Below are 18,583 nucleotides of genomic sequence, written 5' to 3' on the forward strand. Positions count from 1 at the left end.
CATGCTGAAAAAAACCTGGCTGTGGGGGAGGTAGGGAGAAAGGAGCAAAAAGGAGAAGAAAAAAAACAGAACAGGGAGGAATGTGAAACCCAGGCTCACCCAAGGGTGCTCATCTGGGTCCACCTCGGTGCTGCCCCGGGCTCTGCGAGGACATGGGACCTCGGTGGGAGCTTGTCCTTGCTCAGCCATGCCCTTCTGTTTCCTCTGCAGGCCCTGCGATGAAAACCACCCCCACGTGAAGCCTGACGCGTACGTGAACAACCTTGCCGAAGCAGTTGACATTATCCTCCAGCAGCTGTAAAACTGAGGGCGCGGTGGGCGACGGGCAGGAGCGGGAACGAAGCCCTTCACGCAGCCCCTCCACGGGGCTCCTCGTCCTCTCCCACCTCCACCTGACGTGAACAGACCCAGCCTTGCCTGGGCTGGTGGATGCCAGCGTTCCTAAATATTTCACATTAACGGTACTAAAATGACCTGCTGACCTCCTCGGAGGGAGCACCGAACGTGCTGTCCTCCATCATGTCTTGAATGCCTTCCCCTTGGTGCCGTGCCCTGCCAAAAGTCTTTCCCAAAAGGGCCGGCCTTTTCCCCAGCCGGGGCTCAGCCTTGTCTGCCCGAGGGGAGCCCTGGGGGCGGTGGGGGGGCTCTGCCTCCTCCGGGCGATGCTGGGGGGGTTTGCACCCCTTTTGCTCACACCAGGGACCCAGCCTGGAGGTGCCTGGGTGGGAAACGGGGGACCTGGCACCCCTTCATGAAGAGGCTGTTCTGGTTAACTCGCCCACGCTGCACCTTTTGGGGTGCCTGAGATCACAGAACCACAGAATTATAGAATCATTTGGGTTGGCAGAGACCCTTAAGGTCATCAAGTCCAACTGCTGAGCCAGGACTGGCAAGCCCACCGCTAACCGGTGTCACTGAGAGATGGGAGGGGGCTGTCCCTGCGGGGTGACGGAGGCCAGCAAGCCCCCGGCACGGGTGCGCCGGCCCAGCCTGGCTCTGCGGGGTCCCGTGTGTGCCCCTCGCTGTGGGCAGCACAAACCCTGGGGAGTGGGACAGCCCCTGCTCCCCTGGGAAGCCGATAACCCTGTTCCGCCGTGGTTAACCCCTCCCTGGCCCCGGCCCGGGGTCACATTATGCGAATATTATGCGAATATCACAAACGCTGTGACACATTATGGAATAACTGCGTCGTCCTGTCAGGAATAAACCCCATCCTGCGGGTCCGGCCTGTTCGTCATTCTGTTCAGTCGCATCGGCGCTGGCAGGGATGTTTAGAGGATCTGAGATGCTTTTTCCCTACCTGGAATGAGCTGGCGAGGTCTGTGGGACGAGGGGCCTTTCCTTCCCTCTGTGGTGGGGGGGGCTGGCAGGCAGACGTGGCTGTGGGAGGGGACATGGGTTTCCTACCTTTTCCCATTAAAATCCCGGCCGTGCAGCCGTGGCTTCCCCATGCCAGGGTGCTGTTGGCATCGAGTCCCACACAGCTCCAGCTCACCCACCGGCGATGCTCCGGTGGGCCACGGCAGAGCGGGCAGCGTGGGCGACGGTGCCAGCCAGTGCTGGTGCTCCTGGCTTGAAGTTTCCAGTCCCAGCTGGGAACCAGTCTCTGTAAAAGCACCAGCTCCATCAGTCCTGCCACAACTGTAAGTTCTGCTTTATAAAGCTGAACGTCCAGCCACTTTCTTTCCTTCTCAGCAGTCATTGCTAAACTTCCCTCCAGTTCTCCTGGATACCAAATCCACACAGGCATACGCTGCTACCTGACAGCTGCAGCTACCCGAATGGGATGAACCCGGTCTGTTCTCTGAATATCCCCTGGGACCGATCCTGCGCCAGCACCGCTTGCCTGCCGAGCACCCGCCACACCAGTTTAGCCCCAGCTCAGCTCCATCCTGCTGCCAGGGAGCGCTCAGCCCATGCAGGGCTGCCAGAGATGCTCCATTGAGCAGGGGTGGGCAGGGGATACGTCTTTTTTTCTAATCAGATTAAGCATTGCTAAAATGAGCTGCGCCCTGCTGCTGGGCATTGCGGCGCTCCAGCAGATCCCCAGGGATTTTAGTTTTTCTCACCCGACAGTTTTGCAGAGCGGCTCTTTGCAGCGTGCGCGGCAACGCCTGGCCCTGCTGCACGTGGCAAGAGCGTGGCAGGAACAGGGGCTCAAAATGGGTAGAAGAATTAAAGCCGATGGGTTGCTCCATTGTGTCCCCTGCCCCAGGGGAAGCAGGGGCTGCCCACCTTCCCCGACGCTTGCCAGCGTTCGCAGGGTCACCCTTTTGTAGGCAAAAGTCTCCTTTTAACCAGCATGTCAGAACTCTGCACCCCCTTGGGTTTTGGGCAAGACTTTGTGCTTCAGACTGCAGTGGAACAGGACTGACCGGGCTTCAACCTGCTCCAGACCTCCCACAGGACCATGGAAAGGTTTGTAATTATGTGCATGTTATAGGTATTCATGTATACATACGCTCAGGCAGCGCGCTCTGGCCACTGTCTGCGTTCAGCTACTGCTTTCTGCATTTGCAGGCAGGAGGTAAACGGTTCCAGTTCCAGTTCCAGCAGTCCCAACAGCAGAAGACAACCCCGGACACTGAAGGACACCGAAGTGATGCTCCGTGGTTCTGGAGCAGCCTGCGAGCGCTGGAAACACTTGTTTTTCAGAGCTATCAGCTGGCTGCTGAGCTGCACGGCACCCCTTGGGGACAACAGGCTAAAGCAGGCTAGGAATTAAATTATAATAAAATAAACCACATCTGGGAAAGTGACCTTAGTGCATTTTTTTGGTCTGTTTTTGTATCTTTTGTCCTCCGGGTAGTGGTTCAGCCAAAGTGTATGGTACCATCTGCATCTGCGCACACACAGAGGATGCCGTAAACCCTGGTTGAACATTAGGGCTGTGACGGATCACTGAGAATTTCTTTTTTATCCTATAATTCTTCATTTTTGTTCTATTATACTAAGCCTATCTCTTCAATCTGATTAAGTTTAGGCAGATAAACATCCTGCCATCTGTCATGAAACTTTTTAAACTGTTTGCTTGCTCGAGGAAACACAGCCGTTTTCCTTTCTGGTTTACAAAGGCTGTAGGGAGATAATCGCTTTGTTTCCCCAAGAATTAATTTAACACCCCCGCGTGCCCTTGCCCTGTTGTGGGCTCTTTGCCTTTCTTGAGTTTAGATTATTTTTTTTTTAAGAGGTGGGACATTAGCTCCATCCTTGAACACAAAGCATAAGGTGCTACTTAGCACTTCAATGTTGATTTGCATTTTGCTGTTACCTCTTCGGCTGCATTACAGATGACAGCCAGCCTCAGGCTCGGGGGGCTGTGGGAGACATCCCCCCCCCCCCCCCCCCCCGCCCCCCCGCCCCGGTGCATCACATCTGCCTGCAGGAGAACGTCACCAAAAATGCCCATTTTTCTGGTGCAACCCATGGCTGGGACACCATTCCTATTTCTGACACCCCAACAGAGGGTTCCAGCCGGGGACTTTCCCCATTCACCCCCCATTTTTGTGACACCCTCCACTCCCCCCAGCTCTGCCCCATCAAACTCCAGCCGGTGCCACCACCCGGCTGATGGGTCCCCAAGGGGCAGTGGTGTCCCCAGCGCCCTGACCCCGCAGCAGCGCCCGGCCACCGGGACGGCACAGAGAGGCGAGACGCCGGCCGGGGTTATTGAACCAGGAAGCTTTATTTACACAGTAAAAGTAACAAGCAATTTCCTGAGATTGAGCTGCTCTAGTGCAATCAAGTCATGGAGGGGGTACGGGTGGGCAGCCTCCTCGCCCGCCCGGGGAGGGGGCAGCCTGCACCGGTGGGGGCACCTCGGGCAGCCCCTTCCCGGGGACACGCACATCCCGCTGCACTTGTGCAATTGCCAGCGAGACTTGCCTACTACAGGTCATAGCTTCAGAAGGCTTTCTTTTCTTTTCTTTTTTTTTTTTTTTTTTTTTTTTTTGGCCATCTTCTTCTTTTTGATTTCTTGAACATCAAACCCATAAACGCTGTAAAGCACTGCTACAATCCTATAACATCCTACGTAAGTCTGTTAGCCTGTTCAGCCAGGAGCTTTTAAACAATGCACTTGAAACACAACTTTATTGGCCAAAGAGGCTATGCTATAACGTGGAAAAATTACAATCTATTTTACAAATATTTCTTTTCGTGGTTTCTTTAATGTAATCTTTCATAGAACAGGCTCAAAGAGCTGCATCTGCAAACACACAGCAAACTCCCTGCGCGCGTGCTAAGACTTTTCCTAGTAAAATCCTTTTTTTCAGGATGCTGAACTCTTACTGCTGCTGACACAGCACGCTGTCATCCTGCCACGGCTGCTGGCCAGGCTGGGTCACGCCTTGGACGAGCACCGAGTCCCTTCTGTTTTAGCTACCTAGCAAGGAGTAACATCCCTTGTCTGCATATTACTTTAATATCACATTCTGGCAGCCGGCAGGAATTTGCCGGGGTGGGGAGGGGGGCATTACCAAAGCATCTGTGTAATAGGTGACGTCCTTTACAAACCAAGAGCGGGACCCCTGGGGGGATGCCCTGCTCTCCCGCTGCAGTGGCTGCGGGCGTAGGGTCCGCATCTCCTGATGCCGGGGAGCAACGCCACTTCGGACTTTACAATCAACAGGATGTCCCCTGAATCTGAGGCACATACTATATTATATTTAATATTTTTAATTACTTTATTTATATATATATTTATATATATATAAATCCACAAATGTTTTACCTCTACAGAGAGAGAGAGAGAGAGAGAGAAAAAAATTTTTAAAAGTAAGGCTTTCTTAAACTGAGAATAAGTACATGAAATCATACAAACCCAACAACGAAATACCCAACAGAACACCACCGTGGCCTCAAAACCGTCGCTAACTGTAGTCTTTGCCTACGCTAACGTGCCCAGTATAAGGCCATTACTCATTGGAGAAGCGTCTTTAGTAAGGCAAACGGGTTGTGCTGTATGTAAACTGAATGCTACGGCTACGTCGAGTACAGCTGGGTAGTGGTCCATTGGTCACCTTCCTACCATGGGGGGTTAGCATGGCACCGGTAGCAGCCCTTGGAAAGAAAACAGAAGCCCTTAGGAATCACTGCCCCGGGGAAGCACATGCGAGAGCCCACCCGGAGCTCTGCGGCAGCAGCCGGACATGGATTTGGGTGAATTTGCCCTTTTTCGGTCACTCGGGAGCTGGCAGCTGCGGAGGTGCCCGTGGCCGGCGGGAGCTGTGCGCCCCAGGAGGGGGGACATGTTGGTGAGGGGGATATCGAGCATCAGGAAGACTCAAAAGCTGAGAACTGTGCTGTGGCCGTGCCGCTGCAGGGGCACGTGCCGGAGGGGTGGCAGCAGCCTGGGGACACGCTGGCGTGGCTGGACCCCCCCAGAATGTGTCAGCCAGGCAGCGCCTTCCACTACAGGAGGGCTAAAAATTAAGCCAGGATGTATTTTCTTTTAAATAATGCATCAAGCGACAACTTAAAAGAGCTGGAGGGTTCCCCAAAATGAAAAAGACATCCCTGTCATCCTTTCCACAAACATTTGGGGCTGGCCCAGCTCGCCAGCACCCAGCGGGGGCATGGACGTGGCCACCGCCACGCTCTGCGGTGCCGGGACAGGGCTGATGGGTTCCACTGTGATGGGAGACGCCACGCACATCCCAAACCACCACAGAAAAAGTGCACTAACAGAACCAGAAATGATGAATAAAACCTGTACCGGTGGCTCTCAGCCCTTTCTGAGTTACAGACTCATCAAGTGTTGCCCATGGGGGTGCTGAACCCTGTTACAAATGTCATGTCTTCAATTGCTGCTGGTATCGATGACTTTTTTTTCCCTTTCTCACTTTTGCAGAGCTCGGGAAGTAAACCCTGAGCTTGAGGGCACCTGCAGAAGATGCTGCAAGCCACTTGTACAGCTTTCCTAGAGCTTTAAACAAACAAAAAACAAACAAAAAAAAAAAAAAGAGGGAGGAAAAAAAAAATACGCGTCCTTCTAAACCTGTTAGCAAGTGGACAGCTTCTTTTTACCAAAGAGAATTAATATCATACAAATATATTGGTCACCATTTTATCTGTGCTAAAAAGGCACAGGAAGAGGAAAAGCTTTCAGTGCTGCTACCTGGATTTTCAGCTTTTTGCCAGCTGACACTGTCAAGTAACCCCGCAGCGTGCCTCGGGCGCAGCCCCTTCACAGTACGGCCAAGCCAAAACAGGAGGGGGGCAGCCGTGCCCCAGGTAGCAAAGAGGGCACAGCCGCTGGTAAATGGGTAAACAGCCCAGCCCTGCTAAAAACTGGGTGCTGAGAACACAAGCGAGGGTGGCACCGAGCCTGATCGGGGCTTTTTCCCGATGGGTTTGAGAGAAGGGACTGGGAATCCAAAAAATAAAATAGGGAAGGCAGGCATCTGAGCATCCCCGGGCAGCACCTGCCAAGCGCTGCTGTGGATGCCACCCCACAGGGAAGCTGGGCGGGCCAGGGGTCCCTTTAATTCCTCATCAGGAAAAGGAATTTTTTTTTTTTTTTAAAAGAAGTAAAAATCCAGCTCTTACCATTATTAAATTTAAGCAAAAAACTTCACTTGTGATTTCCTTCTCACGGCACTCCCAGGGACGTGGGGAGCAAGGGTGGTGCCGGGGCCGTGTGGGATGTGGCAGAAGAACCGCAGCCGCCCCTGCAGCCCCAGACAGCGCTCGCTGGCGAATCTCGACATTCTGGTTCCCCCCCACTTCTTCCAGCCCCATGGGTGGTGGTTTCTCCTTGTGCATCCCTTTCCACACACGCACAGGTGGGACCCGGGGGAGCGTGGCCAGCCCCACCAGCTCCAACCTGGGGTTGGCAAAAGCCATTTACTCGCTAAATGCGAGTTTTTGGCCATCCCTGTGCCTGGTTTCCCCAGTCGGACAGGCAGTTTCCTCCGGCTAGCTGATCTCTGGCTACAGTAGTTACAAAGAATTTCAAGATTTACACACGCATGCACACAAATTGCTCTAAATACCTGATGAAATTTTGGCAAAGCTGCTTCGTCCCCTCCGGCTGGCAGGAGGAGAGCGGTGGCAGGACCCCGTGCACCCAGCGCCGGCAGCGGGGAGCCCTCCACGGCTCCGCCGGCAGCCCCCCGACAGCGGGGCAAGGGGACCCACTCCCTCCTCAGTTGTTTTCTATCTGCTCGATATCTATCTCGCCATCCAGCTGGAAGAGGCTCTCGGCGCCCGGCCCGCCGCTCCGCCACGCCGCCCCGTCCTCCTCCTTCCCGCCGCCCTCCTCCTCCTCCTCGCAGGAGAGGTCATCCCTGCTGGCCCGGCGCTCCTCGGCCCGCGGGAGCGGCGGCTCCGGCACCGGGGTGCAGGCGGGGGTCCTGCCCGGCATCACCTCCGGGGAGCAGGGGGCTGCGGTCCATGGCTGGGGGCCGGGGAGCCGCTGGGATCCGTCCTCGGCCGCGGAGCTAAGGCAGGTAAGGCTGTTGAAAGTCTGGCGGTTCTGCAAAGGCAAGGGGAAAGAGGCAGCTGAGACAGGCGCGGGGACAGGGACCGGAGGGAATCCTGAAGCTGGGCTGGGCTGGAAGTTACACCAGGTGAGCCAAGTGCCCCCCATCCCAGCAGGAACACTCGGCTCGCAGCCGCTGGTCCCTGGAGCTGGGCAGCCACCGCAAACAGCCACCCCCCACCCGTGGCAGGTCCCGCGCCCCTCCTGCCCCTGCGACGGCATCAGCAACACCCCCACCCCAGCGCGGCTCAGTCCCACCACCATCTCCACCCCACGCATCTCCCAGTCCCACCTGTAAGGCAGGACAGAGCCATCTGCCAAAAATAAATGCCTGTTTCCGACAACTCCATTTATTAAACACGGCAAGAGAAACTTCAGCCCCTTCTTGAAGCAGCTGGAGCTGGTGTGCTGCCAAACCCTCCGCTGTGATGGCTCACGGCTGTCCTCCCTTATTAAAGACCACACGAGGTCAGTTCTCTGTCCCCGTCTCTCTAACGAAGAGGCTCCACGGCTGGTTGCCTTGGCCAGGACCTGGATTTACTCTACGTACGGTCACGTCTTCAACACAGTTTCAAACTCCACCAACAAGAAGCTCGCGGGCATTCAACCTCCCCCGCAGCAGAACGCACACAACCCCTCGGAGATGCTGGCTGCCCACCAGCACCCTTACCTGGCAGGGCATGCCTTTTGCCCAGGTTGGTTTTTAAAAGAGCAAACTAAATCTTAATTATTGAACGCCAACGGGAGTACCATGGCCACCCCACTGGCTACAGGGCAGGGCGGGTGCTCTGAGCCGGAGAAGATCGCGGAGCATCCTGTGCGAGCCTCTGGCAAGAGGCAGCGTGTGACGGTGCGATGGCTTCACGGCCACCCAGCGCGGCCACCTGCCCCGTGCCAGGCCTGAGCGGGAGCCCAGCGGGCACCTGGGGGGTGGCAGCCCCCTCGCTGGCTGAAGATGCTCACCTGATCTACCGTCCGTCTATCGGCCGCGGGAGGTGGGCACACAAAGAAAAGCTGAAGGAGAAAAAACACACTCCATGCAAAGTCATGGATAGCTCGTGGCCTGTGGAGATACGGATCAGGTGGGATGTCCCAGAGGCTTCACCGGTGCCTGGCATCAGTCAGTATTCTCTTGAATAAGCTGGTGGGGTTAAATCTGCAAAGACTGACACCGGCAGCTCGCTGGGAGTCCGGAGCAGCAAGAAGTTGGTAAGTCCAGATGAGGAGACCTCTGAGGAACAGCTGAGGAAAAATCTGGGTTTAGGCTGGAGACAGCCAGCGGAGGCGTGTAGGACTCCGTACTGCGTTTCCAACAATACAGATCCTGGAGCGCTGCTAAAGATTTCAGAGAGCTGTAAAACCTCATCACCAGAACTCGTTACCACAGGTTAAACAAATATGGTTAAACTACCACGGATGTTGGGTTGCCTGGGGTAGCAGAGCTCTCTGGGCCTCTTACGCTCGTTTATCTGGGGGAAGGCAAACCCTGGTGCTGTTTCCATCACACTCTCTCCAAGAGCCTGGGCCAGACTGAAGCTGGAGTAACCAGGAGAGACTGGTACCCAACCGAGCATCGGTCACACGGAGCGACAGGGCTGCTGCCTGCCTCCGCTCCAGCATGATTCAGGACCAAACATGCAGCCTGGAGACACAGTCTTGCTCCAAACATCCCCACTGATGTTCCTGGGGAATTTATGCATACTTGCTCGAGGTTTCCTTTCTTCCAAATCCAGGTAAGATGGGAGTAACTGTTAAAATAGCTTACCCCGGGCTGTAAATGAAAAATCACCCCTTTCCTTCCCCCCTGAGGGATGCAGGCCAAACCCCCACCTACTTGACACTCCAATAATTTCCTACAAAATCAAAGGTACTTGTGCTGAACTTGCACCCACCGACAACACGATGCTGAGAGGCTTTGGGTGCTGTGCTAAATGACGCACTACGGTAAAATGAGTCATTGCAGGAGACGACACAGAGGCTGCAGTAGCTGAAAGGAGAAGTTCCTGCTGCCCAAGGAGGGGCTGGCCACTGCCCAAGCCGAGGAGGGGGGAGCCACATTTCACACAGCCTTCGGTCTCTGAAACCTTCCAAAACCCCACAAGCCCCGAGCCCATGTGAAAAAACACAGGCATTTGTCCTTTAAAACTGCAACTGCACCCAGTCCTCACGTCATGCTGCTCGTGTTTTTGAAATCCAAGCCGTGCCTCTCCATGCGGTCTGTCTTCTAGGTGCTGGAAGCATAACAGCTTCAAGCAGAGATCTGCACATTATGGTTAATGGACAACTTGTAATTACCGCTGCACTTGGAGAAGGCCTGAGGACATAGGAGAAATATTTTCTAAGTACCTAAAAAAATCTGTGAGTGTGATTTAGGTACTTGAAAGCCTAAGCCTTCTGAAAGTCAACAGCCCTCCCAGAAGTGCAAATCCGTTCTATAAACAAAACTCTGGCGCTTCTGAGAACATTAATTTTTCTCCTGCTAATCAAGCTCATCTCCTGGCTCTGGCGCTTCCCTGGGCTCAGTACCCAGGCGCAGGCATGCCGGGCTGCTGCGGGTGGGCTACAGCATCCTGCAAAGGTGGGCGATGCTCTACAGCGCTTCGGAGAAGATGGTGATGCCTGTGATGATGAATGAAGGAGGATGCAACCTGGAGAGCAACTGAACAGGTCCACAGCACACTCTTCCCATTCAAAGGAATGTGTTTCGATGCTTGGAGGCATCTCAGAGAACAGCCGTGAAGGCACTGGACTTCCAGGGAACTCTTCATTGGACTTTGGCAAGATAAGTGAGCAAAGAGCCGTGTTTTCCCTGCTCAAACCCACACATCCTGCAACCCAGCATTTTCCATGTACAGCCTTGAGTCATTCCAGGTCATATCTTACCTTCCCTGCAAGAGGACGGAAAAACCCTTCCGCTGGTCCCGCTGCTTCCAGCGCTGCAGCAGCTGCTTGCGGGGAAAGGCCACATGCGGGCGGTGGGCAGAGGCACTCCCTCTGACGCAGCTTTGCCGAGCAAGTTTTCACAGGCACCGTCTGCCACGAAATCCCACGCCTCGCCTTCCCGGCCGGAGGGATGGCTGCAGCACAGCTGGGGTTGACATTGCAAAGGTGAGGGGATGGGCATTTTGGGGAAGGGTCCCCCAGGCTGGTGGTAACCGAGCCAGCATTGCCTGCGCTGGCTGCGGAGCAGCGGTGGATCAGCCACCGCCATCAATGCATCGTCTGTTCTCAAGCCATCGGGAGTTTTTTACTCATTTTTTATTTATTGGGTGAATTTAGCATGTGCTGAAGTGCTGAGCTAGGCAAAACCGGGCAGTCAAGTCCTCTATTGATATCGGCCAAAGAGCAGTTTTGGTGGCACAATGCAGCACTTGTTCCCCATGGCCAGGCAGCCCTGGGCCCCTCTGCAGCCCTGTCCTTCACGCCAGACCAAGAGGGGTAGCAGGCATCCCAAACGCTGTTGGTCTCAAGCAAACTGTGGGAATTCAGACACCCTCTTGGATCTGACACAGGTGGCTTTTGGGAGATCCTTCTGGCCACCCCAACTACACCCAGCGAGCATCCGTAATGTACCTTCCATCCAAACCCCCTTCACTCACAGCCATCATCACCCGTTTCTGACCATTTGAGGTGCTGGGGTTTCTTCCCCTGACTCTCCCCGAAGCTGCAGCAATCCAGCAGGCTGGGAAAACCCCTCAGGGAGAGGAAGAAAATGAGAGGTTGCCCAAGCAAGCACCTGAAAAATCATCTAAAAATGTGAGGAAGAAACCCTTGGCCACTGGGAACAAGCTGCAGGGCTGCCAGCCGACCTCCAGAGCAAAACCTCTCTTGTGTGCTGGTGACCAAGCTCAGGCTACGCCTCCTTCCCGCAGGGCTCTTGTGATGCTCCACACTGTGCAGGGCTAAAAGCCAGGAAGGCTGCAGGAGCTGATTCACCCCCCCACATCCATCCTTCTCCACAGGTTTTTCCTCCCTTTGAGCATGTGAGCCCGTGGGGGCTGGGGGCTGGAAGCCCCGACAGCAAGCAGGATGGAGAAATCCCTCGGCAGCACTTCTTCATATAACTCTGCCCCTCATAAAATACCTGGCTGTGAGCTTTCCCCTCAAACACATCCCTGCAAACACGGTGGATCTGCTAGAATAAATATTAGCCAGACCCTGATCCCCACGGCGATCCCGGCTTTTGCGCAAACACTTTTTTTTCCCCCACCCGGCCAGGTGATTGCCGCAATATTCCTGGGAAAGGTGTAACCCTACAAGCTGTCAGCACCACCGGCCCTACCTACCGAGCTGTCATCACCTCCTGTTAGCACACTGGGCTACAGTTGCTTCATAAAGCTGAAAATAACCTGGTGCCAGAAGGAAAGGGGGAAGCGGGCAGCGAGCAGGGCTGCTCCGCGCGGGGACGATGCACCTCTGCCAGCTCCCCCCAACCAGCAAAGTCATGAGCAAAGTCAACCTGGGGGCTTCTCTGCCCGGCTCCGGTTTAACCCACTCTCTGAGGCAAACAGGCTCCTGTAAAACACCTTCAGCCTGGGTTGTTCTCTGTTGCTTTGGTCGTTTGCAGCACAGCGGAGTCCTGCCTGGCAGCTGTGTCATGCCAAGCGCTCGTCTGTGCTGCCAAGGAGGATGGCGAGGTGCTTGAGACTGGAAAATGGGATTTCTTTGGGTTTAAAGTCCTGCAGAACTTCATCATAGCAGCTGCTCTTATTTGGCCCAGGCACATACCCGCCACTCGGGTTCAATACTCTCCCCTGCTTTTAAGGCACCCAAAATCTGGTGTCCCCGAGGCTGCTTTCCTGGTAAGTGGGAAGGGGAATATGGGAGACGGGGAGGGAGTTCCACCAGGCACTGCTCAGTCCTGACACTAGAATAATCAACCTCTCCTCTTTACAACCAGAAGGAGCATCTCAGGAGCTTTGCCAATGGGCCCAGGCTGCAGCACAGGTGCCGGCGCCATGTGCTGGCCACGCACATCACCAGCGCGGTGGATACCCCAGACTGGTCCCGCCAGCACCCCACCCACTGCTCTTTGGGCCCCCCAAAAAGCAGGAGGTGCAGTCGTCTTGCCCTGAGCCATGCTGGTGACCACTGCCCGCCGTGGCTCAGCAGCACCGGCTTCCAAGATCAACACTGCCATGGGTGGGAGGTCGCGGGTCTCCCACCGACCCTGTCCTCCCGCAGAAAAAACCTCTGAGCTATGGATGAAGTGTTGGGAAAGAAATGACCGAAATCCCTGAGGAACAAAACCACAGGAGGCTGTTATGGGGTATATGAAATGCAAATGGAGCTCGTGTGCCTGGTGCAGCGCCGGAGCTGGGTTATACGCGGTGTTGCCATGTCAGAGAGCTCAAACTCATCCGCTGCTTCGTGTTTTTGAAATTTTATCTGTGGAGGCGCTAAATAATTCGCAGGCACTCCTGCACCCTTCGTCAGGCTGATGTGCTGCATAGCCTGCCTGCAGCAGCATCCCCAGTACAGAGGGGTGGCTCCCTGCGCTGCGCCCAGCGGGTACCACGATGCTGCCCTTGTTATCAGGGTCTGCCTTCCTGGCTCTTCCCTTCTCATCTGCTAATGAAGAACATTTACCTAGCCCCAATCCTAATTTTGCAATAACAGGCAGCAGTGCTTAGATGGTGCACTGAAAGCTTTAGCAGATAATTCTGCTTTTATTTTGTTTGGTGTGAAAAACAGCTTTCACAACCAGACTCGGAAATATCTATTATCCTACCAAGTTGCTTCACATTGCAGTCTTAAACAAACAAACCAAAAAAAAACCAAGAAGGAGGCTTTAAGTCATTAGTATTAATGCTGCCTTTGGAGCCCGCACGGTTAATTGGGTTTTACTTGCAGTTTTGCTCTTGTCTTTGGAGTTCTCTTGCTGCCCCAATGGCAGTGGTGATGTTCAGTGAGTTTCCATAAACACAGAAGAAAAAGCTGTTATATGACCCACCAACGGGAATCCCTCCAGTGCTACAGAGCCCCAGGGAGATGCTGGAGAGACAAATCCCAGAAATCATGGAGAAATACAGCAGGCACAGCTGTGCATGGAATCAGAGACCAGTGATGCTCTCTGGGGCTTGACCGTCCCACTCATGTGCAGCATCCCACAGCATCCCACACGTGGGGATGGCCCATTCCCATTCACAACGATAACTGGAGGAAATAATTAAGAAAGAACAATTATTTTCCCTAACAGACACTGAACCCTTCACTACGAGCTGGAGAAATCCATTTGCTCAGACAGGTCATTACACAACTTCATGAGCAACTACTGTGTATTTATTTATTTCCAGGTTGCCCATTCCTGCTGTGCCCAGCCTTTCACAGCCTCCCCGCCCTCTCCTCTTCATCCCCAGAGGCTGCGGCAGAGCATCCCTGGAGCCCCGCAGGGCACTCACACCGACACGCTCAGCACTGCTGCGAGCCCCACGGAGACAGCGGCACCGGGGCAGGGCTGCTCTCCTGATGATGCCATTGCAACGCCACAGATTTAAGCGGAGTGGTTCTGGCATAAGCAACAGTGAGCCTGCACCCGTCTCATCCCCAGAGCGGGCAAAACTCCAGGGTTTGGAGTGGTTCGTCTCTGGGGAAATTTGGAGATGCTGGTATTTCGACTTGCCCCAGGTTAGGATGAAACATCACTAATACGGATATTTATTTATTTTTTTAAACCACATTTTTTGAGAATATTGGCCCTACTCCATTTTCATACTATTTGCATCATGTTCAGCATAGAAGTAATATCTTTATTATACTATTGTGGTCTCACTTCACGTCGTAAATTATAAGGCAAGACCTTAATGAAATTAAAACCAAACTTCAAAAAAAAATTCTCACTCAATACTTTTAATAAAATGTTTTCTGTGAAACTCATCTCCCTGAATCAGCCCGTGTCGGTGGAAACCCACTCCAGATGAACACTCCCACCCGACCCCGCCAGGTACCATTCCCGTAGCAGCACCAGCGGATGGCTGGCAATACATCCCACACCCATCCTGTCACCAGCACAGGGACACTGTCACCTCCCTGGCAGTGACACGAAGCCCTTCTTTGCACCAGCACTTTGATTAAAATCAAAAAGAAGTTTGAAAGTGCTTGAGACAAACAGGCGATGCCCCTCTCTTGGTGTAACACTGCGTCCCCCCCCGCCGGGGAGGTGCCGAGCGGGATGGACCGCAGTGATGCAGAACTGGGATGGCTGCAGGCATGGAGCATCTCATCTTTTCAGCAGTGCCATTAAAGAAACTATCAGCAAGTAAAGGCATAAAATCCTATCGTGGATGACCATAAATCCAGAATTTATAAAAAGGTGGTGCTGTGGTGTGTACACCAAACATGAGGCAGGAGGTGCGAGGGTGCACCTAATCCCGAATAGCTCCCTGTGCCAGCATCTTGCCTCCCACAACAGACACCGAGCAGGCTTAGCACACAGTGACTAATTTAAGGTGATAGTAGTAGTCTGCTTTTCCCCAGGCATCAAACCATTGTTGGGTTGGATTAAAAATGCAAGGGGAGCAAGTAATCTGGAGTCATCTACCTGTAACTGCTCCTGGGGTACCTGCACCCACTGTCGCACCCAGCATCGTGGCCTCTTGCACATTAAATGTGGACTTGAAATACGCACCACTTTTCCCACAGTCTCCATTTCGAGCTAAGCCTGAACATCTTTCTCTTGAAAAGAAAGGTGACCTGCCCTCCTGGTTTATTTAGCATCACTTCCTGAAATGCTTTGGGAGTTTTGCAAGGCAAGAGATTCCCAAGGAACTGTTCTGATCATCACTACTAAAATTTTGCATGGACAAAATATTTTCTACAAAAGCACCAGCTGCCCAGGAGGCCACGGCCACATTTCCCTATGCCTAAAGGAGCCATTCCCACCGCGGTGCTGGGTGTAGCCACCGAGCCAAAATCTGCACCCTGCTCCATCTTTCAAATGCTTCTGAAATCCTCTGGCAGAAGATGCCAACAACGAAGCACCTTGGAGGGGAGAAAAACCTGACCATCGTCTGCAAATCCTGCCATCACTGCATCCACCTGAACCGTGGGAGGGGGCAGCAAGCCTGGAAATCTCCTGGAGTGCTGGGGTTTGGGTGGTTTTTTTAAAAACAGTATGAACAACAGCTCTTGGCCGCCACTTTTGAGCCACTTTTCAAATCATTCATGGATAAACCTCTGCTTCGTAAGTGCTGTCCTTTGGGTCCACGTAGCGTACGAGCCCAGGGATCAGAGGGTTAAACAGCACGTGGTGAATCAGATGCGCATCTTTGGGATACAATTGGATTTTGTCCATGTTTGGGACAGACACTACTGAGCTTTGTTTGTGTTTCCAGCCCTGTCCTCCCATGTGAGTGTGAACAAGGGTGGAACACCCCCAACCCTGCATCCCCGGACTCCATGGTGGGATGGAGGCGGGAGCAGGGGATGGAGCTGGGAGCAGGGGATGGAAGGCCACAGTCCCTGGGTACCACGGGGCCTTTCGGCACTTGGACCCCCCTTGCACAGGCAAAGGATGCTGCCGGAGGAGCCCACCCACCTGCACAAGTCCCAGCCCATGCTGGAAAAGTGACTTCGTGGCAGGATCGCTCACATCCCTGGATGCGGCCCGTTTCTGCTTTCACGGCTGAATTTATTTTCAGCCCATTGTGTTTGGCGAGTCAGAAATTTGTAACTGGGGCAGATGGGACCGTTTTGACTGTAAAATCGAAACAATGGATGTCATTGCGTTACACGTTACTGCTATTAAAAGCTCTGTCAGGTAACTAAAACAGAGCCTGCTGCAATCAATCACCTCCTACGGGCATCCTCTGACTATGCCAAGGTACCTTGCATGAAACGGTCACTCCAGAGCTGCACTAACAGATCAATCAGCCCTGTATAGGGAGACGGATCTTTTCTGCACGCTACTCCTGGCAGCGATGTGACCCAGGACCTAAGAGCAGGGGTTTATTGCTGTGGCAGCACCCAAATCACATCCCACCCAAGCAGGCACGGCCTCAGGAACCTATGGACAGGGGTAGGTGAAAACATGCATTGCCTTCATTTTTCCATTTGGGAACTGAGGTGGGGAAACCTGCCTGAAGGACATTTGCAGAGGAGGCAGGAATGGAGCTGACACATACGAGGCCTAATCCAGTGCCATAACTTCAAAAGTATCCATTCCTCTTAACACGGTGCCCTCTATACAGTAAAACGTATATGCACATGGGCCTGATAAAGCTTTCAGACCGAGCCAGTCTATGATCCCCAACAAAAGCTTTTCCTTTTAGTGCAGCATAGGGAGAAAGTAATGCCAAACATCTCCGAAAGGAAGGGAAATATTTCAGGGGTGAAGTTCCTCACAGCGTGCCAGCATCACCCTGGGCGCCACAAGCAGGAGGGTGTCAGCAGCATGAGCTCCTGCCAGTGGGACACCTCTTGGTCTCCTCAGTGGACACCAGCGAGACGAGGTTTGCTACACTTCGATGAATACGGAGAACGGTTTGTCAAAGGAGCAGGGAGGGGACAAACCCCCTTAATGCTTCATGCCGGGAGTAAACATCATTGTGAACCTAATTTCCCATACTGACCCGAATGTTTTTCAATCACTTGTGGTTTTAAATAAAAAAATACCAGTGCAATGAATAACGATGGTGGCATGTGTAATAGCCTGACCAAAGTTAACACCAGCTGGCCTCCGAGGTCCTCCGTGCCCCCCGAACCAAGGCATTTGCTTTTGATCCTGAACCGAAGGCTTTTTCCCACCGAGCCACAAACTGACCTTTGCAGGCTCTCATTCATGTTTATTTAAAAAACACTGGGGTTTGGAAGCTGGAATCTGTCTCAGAAGTTACATCAATAGCAAACTATTTCCCGGGATACGTCTGGAATTTAAACCCTCCAGTTTTTTTGCCTGTCTCTACCTTTTGGCAATATTTGCCACCAGCTCGAGTGGGTGCTGACGCCGACTGAGATCACTGCCACCCCTCCTGCCCTGGCCAGCAAGCCTGAAAGCTGCCAAAACTTAAACAGAAAAATCTTCCTCCATGAAAACGTAGAGAATTTTACCCTTCAAGGAAAGAGCTGGCTGGCTGGAGAGGAGAGGTCACTTCTCCCATCCTGCAGTTTGAAACTTCTCCCCACTTCAGCATCAAGACCAGCCTGAACCATTGCCAAGCTGGTGGGCTGCTCACTTCAGCTCTGGGAGCGTGCGAGCTCCTTTGTGCATGGATCCTCAAGGAAACTGCCATTATTCCTTAGTTTGGAAGGGAAAACAAGGCAGGGGACAGCACAGCTCCCAGCCACCCAGAGCATTAACACCCGCTGCTCCTTTGGATCTCGCAGCCCAGGGTGAAGCTGATCTTAATCCTGAGGAACGCAAGAACCACACACATCCCCACTTCAGGAGGATGCTCTTGTGATTCCTGGTGCGCAGATGACTCCATCCTGCGAAGGCACGTGCTCCTCAGGGGACGGTGAAGTCACCCCATGAATGGTGCTGTCTGACCACGGCAGCCAGCGAGCAACGTGAATGGTCCCCTTGTACCCGGCACCAGCATCTCAGCACCCTTCCCGTAACAGGCGTCTCTCAGGCACAAAGTCTTCTCTATACTGCTCCTTACCAAGCACACCCAGCGCTTCATCCCCACCACCTCCCCACCAGGCTGGTGGCCACTGCTGCCAGTACCCTCTCGTCCATCCTTCACAGCCCACCCGCAGGGCAGATAGCTATTTAGGGTGAATTCTTAGCCACAGGAACCTGTGGTGAACTCTTATATATTATATTTTATATATATATACTTATATATTATTTATTAATATATCTCCATGATTTCTAGGATTTGTCTCTCCAGCATCTTCCTGGGGCTCTGCAGCACCGGAGGGATTCCCGTTGGTGGGTCATAATAACAGCTTTTTCTTCTGCATTTATGGAAACTCACTAAACATCACCACTGCCGTTGCGGCAGCTACAGAACTCCAAAGACAAGAGCAAAACTGCGAGTAAAACCCAATTATATTTTTATATATATATATATGGTGAATTCTTAACCCCTCCATAACACCAGGGAGACGCAAGGGCATATTGTATTTTAATTGTCTTATTTGTTCTATAGCAACTAC

The 18,583-nt window shown here is 53.3% G+C and overlaps 2 protein-coding genes across 6 annotated transcripts in view; one reads left to right on the forward strand and one right to left on the reverse strand.

Annotated features, from left to right (window-relative positions):
- Positions 1-2,759, forward strand: part of LHPP (phospholysine phosphohistidine inorganic pyrophosphate phosphatase) — a 90,736-nt gene extending 87,977 nt beyond the window's left edge. For 2 of the 4 annotated variants that reach the window (XR_008733847.1, XM_055720520.1), the window contains one exon: positions 211-1,220. Coding sequence is in view for 3 of the 4 variants with exons in the window: in XM_055720520.1 (XP_055576495.1) it covers positions 211-301 (91 nt within the window). In the remaining variant the exon portion in view is untranslated. Of the gene's footprint in view, positions 1-210; positions 1,221-2,520 lie in introns of those variants that run through there. The other 2 variants (XM_055720519.1, XM_055720525.1) reach the window with 1 other exon arrangement.
- A 1,157-nt stretch (positions 2,760-3,916) lies between these two features.
- Positions 3,917-18,583, reverse strand: part of FAM53B (family with sequence similarity 53 member B) — a 54,450-nt gene continuing 39,783 nt past the window's right edge. For both annotated transcript variants that reach the window (XM_055721354.1, XM_055721355.1), the window contains exon 5: positions 3,917-7,477. In XM_055721354.1, the coding sequence (XP_055577329.1) occupies positions 7,148-7,477 (330 nt within the window). In that variant the 3' untranslated portion in view covers positions 3,917-7,147. The remainder of the gene's footprint in view (positions 7,478-18,583) is intronic.

The sequence above is a fragment of the Falco cherrug genome, chromosome 9, assembly GCF_023634085.1.
Source record: "Falco cherrug isolate bFalChe1 chromosome 9, bFalChe1.pri, whole genome shotgun sequence".
Taxonomy (NCBI): Eukaryota; Metazoa; Chordata; class Aves; order Falconiformes; family Falconidae; genus Falco; species Falco cherrug.